This window comes from Peromyscus maniculatus, chromosome 15, assembly GCF_049852395.1.
Source record: "Peromyscus maniculatus bairdii isolate BWxNUB_F1_BW_parent chromosome 15, HU_Pman_BW_mat_3.1, whole genome shotgun sequence".
NCBI classification, from domain to species: Eukaryota; Metazoa; Chordata; class Mammalia; order Rodentia; family Cricetidae; genus Peromyscus; species Peromyscus maniculatus.
Genome location: NC_134866.1, coordinates 82,784,637 through 82,793,144, shown reverse-complemented (window position 1 = coordinate 82,793,144; position 8,508 = coordinate 82,784,637). Strand labels below are relative to the sequence as shown.

At 39.3% G+C, this 8,508-nt stretch overlaps 1 protein-coding gene across 5 annotated transcripts in view; it reads right to left on the bottom strand.

Annotated features, from left to right (window-relative positions):
* Positions 1–101: 101 nt before the first annotated feature.
* Positions 102–8,508, bottom strand: part of Rad17 (RAD17 checkpoint clamp loader component) — a 32,080-nt gene continuing 23,673 nt past the window's right edge. For 3 of the 5 annotated variants that reach the window (XM_076552185.1, XM_042261742.2, XM_006982712.4), the window contains exons 12-17: positions 8,192–8,277; positions 7,933–8,079; positions 4,707–4,856; positions 3,005–3,125; positions 1,668–1,725; positions 102–720 (exon numbers count right to left, since the gene is read on the bottom strand). In XM_076552185.1, coding sequence (XP_076408300.1) covers positions 447–720; positions 1,668–1,725; positions 3,005–3,125; positions 4,707–4,856; positions 7,933–8,079; positions 8,192–8,277 — 836 coding nt within the window. In that variant the 3' untranslated portion in view covers positions 102–446. The remainder of the gene's footprint in view (positions 721–1,667; positions 1,726–3,004; positions 3,126–4,706; positions 4,857–7,932; positions 8,080–8,191; positions 8,278–8,508) is intronic. The other 2 variants (XM_076552186.1, XM_076552187.1) reach the window with 2 other exon arrangements.

Below are 8,508 nucleotides of genomic sequence, written 5' to 3'. Positions count from 1 at the left end.
TGTAAATACTTTCCAGAAGTATCTAAAATATTCCACTGTACAACATACCAAAATGGTATCTGAGAAGCTAGATGCAAACTGTAAATAAGGCACAAAGTTGATATTTGCATCCTAAATTGTTTTATAAATCACATTTACGACACCCCATAAAGTCTGTATATTCTGGATTACTCCTTCACATTTTCTGATATTTGAGCATGACATTCAAAAACATACTTTACACTGCGACCTCTCCTCCCCAAACCATTCACAAGACTAAATAAATACTAAGTACTGAGTACTTGAGACCTGCTTTACATCAAGACGACAGAAGGCAGCTGCTCTAAGGAATACTCTAAGAGCTGAGCAATCAACACACTGCTTGCCATTCACCAGAAGTGTGTTAATGCTGTTCAGGTACCACTGAATAAGTCTCTCAAGTAGCAATTTGATTGGCAGGCTGTTTTCTATGTCTCATCACTGTCGTAGTCCTCTATTATTATGTCTTCTTCCTCTTCTTCCTCCATGTCCACTTTGGAGGAAAAGGGCTGAGGCTGGCTGGCAGGCAGGTCACTCCCACTGTTCTGACTCAAAGGAAGAGACCAGGGTTCTGGGTCAGCAGTCTGAGAGGGTTCACCCTGAGCTTCCTGTGCAGGCTGTCCTTCATTACGCTGGAATACATCCCCACTGTCAGGGTCTATCAGCCCAAATTCTCGGTCAGTCAGGGCTTCCATTTTCAACCTGTCAGATTCACAGCACAGACATCAATATATAACCAAACAGAAGATTCCTTTACATTGCAACCTAAGTGGTCTTTCCACTTACACCAAATGCAAGGTGAAAGACCAACTGTGACTAAATCCTACTGCTTACAAGAGGGAGCAGAGTTCCTATGTACTAACATTTATATACACATTAAAAATGAGCAGAAAACAGAAATCTCAGCAAACATGAATGGCACTCCATAAATTGTTCAACCTAATTTGTAATTTTAAAAATAGAAACTAAAGCTGGGCATGGTGCTCACACCTTTAATCCTAGCACTCAGGAGGCAAAGGCAGGCATTGGATCTCTGAGGTCCAGGCCAGCCAAAGCTACATAAAGACACCCTATCTCAAAACAAGAAACTAAACCAAAAGACTGAACTTTAGCCAGGTGTGAAGGTACAGCCTGTACCAGCACTTGGGAAGCTACGACAAGAGAATGAGGAGTCTGAGTCTAGCCTCAGCTACCTAGTAAGACCCCCCCTACCTCAAGACAACAAGCTATAATACCTTTTTTTTTTATTATTATTTTTATTTCCTATTGTTAGCTTCCAGAAATTGGAAAAAGATACTTTACATTTTTATTTTATTTTATTTTATGTTTATAAGGAAGTCAGATACCCTAGCCGAGTCACAGGCAGTTATGAGCTGAACTATCATCTCTCTAGCCCTAGTTCTTTTTTTTTTTTTTTTTTTAAATTTTGAGTTGGGGTCTATCTTCAAAGCCATGGCTATGTAGCCCAGGCTGGCCTTGAACTCACAGAGGTCCGCCTGTCTGTATTCCGAGTGCTAGTATTAAAGGCTTGCTCTATCATGTCTCCAGCTGCTTTGTATCTTATGGACAACATTTACTGACTGTATGCTGAACACATTCAGTAGACATTTCAGTAAGAAGTTCTTTTAGAATTAAAGTGACTAGCTTACCTTCCAAAGTTTCGCTTCAAAGGAAGTCTCCCAATATCTTGGATAAAAGAAATCTGAGCTGAAAAGACATTTTAACAAAGTTTTAAATGCCATCATTTAAAAATTTACTTTTGATGGGCTTTTATTTTAAAAAGGCATGTTTGAATATTCATGTTTATAACAGCATGTACTGATGATATAAGCTGAGTATCCCTGTGTCATTAATGTGTACATATATACATGTAGGCAAAACATTTATACTCATAAAAACAAAAAGATAGATATACGTATATTGAATAAGCATATGTAGTAGGGCTGGGGAGAAAACTCAGTTGATAATGTGTTTGCACTGCAATCATTAATGCCTGAGTTCAACACTAAGAATTTATATTTTAAAAAAGGCACATGTAGCCAGGCACATGCACCATGGTGGCGCAAGTCTTTAATCCCAGTACTTGGGAGGCAGAGGCAGGCAGATATCTGAGTTCAAGGACACACTGGTCTACAGAAGGAGTAACAGGACAGCCAGGCCTACACAGAGAAACACTGTCTTGAAAAAACAAAAAAAGGGAAGAAAGAAAGAGTGGAAAAAGGTGGACAGTAGCTGAGGAACACTACCTGAGGTTGTCTTCTGACTTCTATGTGCACATGCACACACTGACACACACACACACACACACACACACACACACACAGTACATTATGTGCGTATAGATTATATAAGCAAATATATTTAGAAAAATAGCAGCATCAACTAGTCAAATGTGAACAATCTGAGATCAAAATAAATGATAGTAAGGAGTTACAACTGAAGAACCAAGATTCCAGAATCTTTATCAATACACACCAAAAATTAAAACAAATGAGAAAGAATCAAAGCTGTTCCTCACAGTACAATTTAGACAAAAACCTAGAAAGAATGAAAACCAGTTGTCAACCCCTATGGATTAAAGCATGGTTGGTGTGGATGCTGTAACTAACAGGTAACAATCATGGTCAGTGTGAATGCTGTAACAACAGGTTAACTAACCATCATGGTCAGTGTGGATGCTGTAACAACAGGTTAACTAACCATCATGGTCAGTGTGGATGCTGTAATAACAGGTAACAATGGTCGGTGCGGATGCTGTAACTAACAGCAACAATCATGGTCGGTGTGGATGCTGTAACTAACAGGTAACAATCATGGTTGGTGTGGATGCTGTAACAGCAACAATCATGGTCGGTGTGGATGCTATAACTAACAGGTAACAATCATGGTCGGTGTGGATGCTATAACTAACAGGTAACAATCATGGTTGGTGTGGATGCTGTAACTAACAGGTAACAAGCACTCAGGAGGAAAGAAAGCACTTTACCTTTGTTTCGCATTGGAATGGTAAGCAGCGCAAGATACGGCAAGAGCTGAGTCTGAAGACACAAAGCTGGTAGGCAGAAGTCAAAAAAGAGTGCTTTTGCTGCGAGGCAATTTTCCCGATACTGTATGGGAAAAAGACAACGAAAGGAAAATAAAATTCTAAGAGGGTTATATGTGTGGCATGGTGTTAATCCCAGCACTCAAGAGGCAGAGGCAGGCAGATCTTTGTAAGCTTGAGGCCAGCCTGGTCTTCATAGCAAGTTCCAGGCCAGCCAGGGCTACATAGCGAAATCCTGTTTCAAACAAATGCCAATTCTAACTGTATGTAAATTTATTAATACTTTGGGTGTGGTTAATTTTGGTGTGATATTTTTATTTATTACTAAGTTTATTAATAATAAAGTTTAATAAAAATTAAAAACCACATCCCCCCAAATGAAAAATGGTTATGAATTCATAGATAAAGTTTATTACACCACAAAGACTATGAGTTTATAGGTCTCTGTCCTGAGTAATGTGTAGCTGTGCATTCCTATAACTAGTGCAATCTTGGGGTAGTACAACAAACCTCAAATTCACTGCCCCTTACTAAAATTTGTATCTAAGGTTTAATTATTTACTTTACCTAACCTTAGGTTTTTGACATAGGGTCTCCTCAGAAACTTCAGGCCAGTAACTCAAACCTGTAACAATTTTGCCCCAGCTTCTCCAATGCTGGGATAATAAGCAAAAGTGACCACACTGAACACTAGATTATTTCTCTATGTGTGTGTGTGTGCAGTTTCTGTTTGTTTGTTTTATAGGTAGTGTTTCTCCATGTAATCCTGGCTGTCTTATCCTTGATCTTGCTGTATAGCCCAGGCTGTCGTCAAACTCACAGAGATCCACCTGGCTCTGGCTCCCCAGTGCTGGAATTAAAGGGGTGCGCCACCACCACCCGGCTCTGTTATTTCTTTCTTTCTTTTTTTTTTAAAAGATTTATTTATTTATTATGCATACAATGTTCTGCCTGCATGTATGCATGTCTGCAGGCCAGAAGAGGGCGTCAGATCTCATTACAGATGGTTGTGAGCCACTATGTGGTTGCTGGGAATTGAACTCAGGAACTCTGGAAGAGCAGTCAGTGCCCTTAACCTCTGAGCCATCTCTCCAGCCCCCTGTTATTTCTTAATTCTAAAAAAACTGTGGGGTTTAGGAGCTATCTTATTAAGAAAGAAACTTTATTTTTTTTTTTAAGTTGTTAACAAAAATAAGCTTAGGGGGCTAGAGAGATGGCTCAGTGGTTAAGAGCACTGACTGTTCTTCCAGAGATCCTGAGTTCAATCCCAGCACCAACATGGTGACTTACAACCATCTGTAATGAGATCTGGCATCCTCTTCTGGCCTGCAGGTATACATGCAGACAGAATACTGTATACATAATAAATAAATCTTTAAAAAAAATAAACTTAGCAAGGCAGCACAGGGTCGAAGGATCAGGAGTTCGGGACAGCCAGTGATACACAAGACTTACTTCAAAACCAAACCAAACAAACCAAACTCCAGTGTTGAGACATACTGCATATGTGATGAGGCTCATGGTGTACAGTCTAACTATGTAGTTAGTACAGGTGGACTTGAACTCACGATCCTCTTACCTCAGTCAGCAGTGCTGAGATTATCACTTAAAAATTTACTTTTTTTTTTTTTTTTTTTTTTTTTACCTTTTTATGTATGAGAAACCACTGAGGTTTATGTAAGGGTCGAAAGCTTGATCCTCCTCCTTGGCAATGAGCGAATCCCCGGGATTTATTGGAATGCATCACACCTCTTGTAGCTACAGATGTACTATATTCCCTGAGTAAAGAGCGTGTCTAGCAAGCGAGACAAGATGTGAAACAACATTTATGAAATACTATTGTTCACAGTACCCACACAAATAAGACTGCTGATACTTAGTTACTTTGCATATATATTTTCCAACATCATCAAAGCCTTAAAAATACTGCTATAAAATTATTTAACACAAACTCAACTGAGACACAGGGATCAAAGCACTGGGTGAACTACTGAGCAGGGTCTTTGGTGGGATTGGTAAGGTCTTTGGTAGGGTTGGTAAGGTCTTTGGTAGGGTTGGGAAAAACAACGTTTTGGGGCAATAAGAAAATAATAACAGCCAGGAGGTGGCAGTGCATGTCTTTAATCCTAGTACTCAGGAGGCAGACGCAGGTAGATTTCTGAGTTTGAGGCCAGCCTGGTCTGCAGAGCAAGTTCCAGGACAGTCAGGGGTACACAGAGAAATCTTGTCTCAAAAAACAAACAAACAAAAAAAGAAAGCAAACAGAAAATAATGACAACACATTACTAAACTATTTTTATCTTGTTGCTTCTTTTTTTTTTTTTTTTTTTGTTTTTTTTTTTTTTTGTTTTTCGAGACAGGGTTTCTCTGTGTAGCTTTGCGCCTTTCCTGGAACTCACTTGGTAGCCCAGGCTGGCCTCGAACTCACAGAGATCCGCCTGGCTCTGCCTCCCGAGTGCTGGGATTAAAGGCGTGCGCCACCACCGCCCGGCATCTTGTTGCTTCTTAAGACAAGGTCTCCAGCCGGGCGGTGGTGGCACAAGCCTTTTATCCCAGCACTTGGGAGGCAGAGGCAGGCGGATCTCTGCAAGTTCGAGGCCAGCCTGGGCTACAGAGTGAGTTCCAGGAAAGGCGCAAAGCTACACAGAGAAACCCTGTCTCGAAAAACAAAACAAAACAAGACAAGTTCTCCTAAGTGAGCCAGGCTAGTCTTAACTTTGATACCTCCTGCCTCACCTTCCTGACCACCAGAATTTTAAGTGTGTACCATTATGCTCAACCTAAATTACTATTAGCTAAGTTAACAGCAACTTTACTAATTATGATAGCCCTATTGTGGTTTTCATAGAATGGCGTCTTCATTCATGTGTGATGTTTGCAATTATTTTCCACCAAAAACTAGTATATAATATATAAGCGATTAGGTCAATGCAGCAAAGCAGAAAAAAAAGGGAAATAAAGGTTTAAAGGTATGCAAGTTTTCAATGTATTGCTTTTCAACTTCAATATGGATTTGAAATTTTCAAAATGAAAAATCAGCAATTCTGTGCAGGCGTGATAATGATAAAAACTGAAGGTGATGGATATGCTGACTACTGAGTTGATGACAACTTAGTGTATACAGGAATCAGAACATCACACTGGACCTCCTATACATGCAAATACTATGTGGTAATCAAAAATTTTTACAAATAATTGTTAAAAAATTAAATGAAGGGGGCTGGAGAGATGGCTCAGCAGTTAAGAGCACTGGCTGTTCTTGCAGAGGACCTGAGTTCAATTCCCAGCAACCACATGGTGGCTCCCAACCATCTGTAATGAGATCTGTTGCCCTCTTCTGGGGTACAGGCAGAACACTGTATACATAATAAATAAATCTTAAAAAAAAAAAAAAATTAAGTGAAGGAAAACTGAGTAACTATTAAGTTTTTAACATCTTTCTTTAGTTATTATTTTTGCTTGTTTGTTTGTTTGTTTTCAAGACAGGGTTTCTCTGTGTTACAGCTCTGACTGTCCTGGAACTCACTCTGTAGACCAGGCTGTCCTCAAACTAAGAGATCTGCCTGCCTCTGCCCCAACTGCTGGGATTAAAGGCGTGCATCACCACCATCTGGCTTTTAACTTTAATTTCTGAAGCTAATGACATATTATAACCAGAAAAATATTGATGCCTCAGACCAGTGCTGTCCAACTGAACTTCTTACAATGATGAAAATGTTTTACAGATGGGCTGTTCAATACAGTAGGTACCAGCTACACGAGGCCATCAATACTAGCAAGGTGTAGTGTGACTGAGGAACTGAATTTTAAATTAAATTAAGTAAATGTTGTACTGGTCAGAACAGTATTAAGATATTATGAAAAAATACACAGGGCACTTTGGCACAGGCTAATGGGATATGCCTGTTGTCTTAGATATTAGGGAGGTTGAGGTAAAAGATCACTTGAGTCCTGGAGTTTGACACAGAAACCTAAAGGGATAGGGAACAGCTCAGCAGGAGAAAGCACTTGCCGAGTCAGCCTGACGACTGAGTTTGAGCCCTGGAACCTATAAAGTGGGGAGAGCACCAACTCCACAAAGCTGTCCTCTGACATCCACCTGGCCCCATGTTAACTGGAAAGAAATGAACAGATCACTGCAGGGGATCAAACCCAGGGCTTTGTATCCCTAAGCATGTGCTTTACCATTGAGCCACACTTCAAGCTAATACATGTTTTATAGTTATTTGTTTTAACGTTCAATGACTGCCACATTTTCTGAGTACAAGCCTCAGCACTTAAGGGCACTTGCTGCTTGCTCTTCCTCCAGAGGACTTGGGTCTGATTCTCAGCATCCAGGTCAGGAGGTTCACAACTGTAACTCTAGCTGCAGGGTGCAAATATACACATGCAGACACCCATCTACACATAATTAAAAATAAGTCTTTTAAAAATGTTCTGAGTCTATGTTAATTTTAAAATTAGAAAACAGAGGCTGAAGAGATGGCTCAGTGGTTAGGAGCTCTTATAGAGGAATCAGGTTTGATTCCTAACACCCACATGATGGTTCACAACCATCTATTACCCCAGGGGACTCAACATCCTTTTCTGCCCTCCATGGACATCAGGCACCTATGTGGTGTACATATATATCTACACAATCACACACATAAAATAAAATAAATAATAAAATTAGAAAAGAACATCAGAAAATATTAGTGCTATATATCATCAGAAAAATCAAATAACCTGAGATTTTATTATAAACACTGGCTTGGATGATTAGATTTAGCACAGTAAGTGAGAGTCACAACATACATTAAATAGAGATAAAACCCAACTTTTTCCTGAAGAAATACAAAACATACAAAAAATAAGTCAAATGATCTTACATTCCAGTCACCACCAAGGACATCTGCAAAGCTCAGAAACTCACTGGCTCTCACAAGATCATCTACTTCCACGAAGAAATCTATGTAGTTTTGGTGAAGGTATAAATTAAAAAAGTCTCCTGGCATATGTGACATTTCTACTATTTCCTATAAAAAGAGGCATAAAAATATAAATTTTAGTGCAAATGCAGTGAGCAGATGTTTATGCACATATATAACAGATATTAAGCCAAGTCCTAAGTGTTACAAAAGCCCTTACCTCAGGCTGAACAAGTAATGTATCCCGTTCATGCTCTGATAAGTGGGCAGGCAAGCGAGGTGAGTCTAATTCTGCTAAAGGTGCTCCTGTAAGAAAACTTCTAGGATTACTAACGCTAAGGTCATCTTTACAATCATAGCACTTTCATATGCTGATTTTCAATACTTTAGGTACAATAATGTCAAAACACTAAGGAAGCTGTTAAAAATAAAAATCAAAACTACTAACAAGGGCAAAATTCAGAATTCTGATGATTGGATTATGGCTTTTTTTTTTCTTTCTTTTTTAATTTTTTTATTTTTTGAGACAGGGTTTCT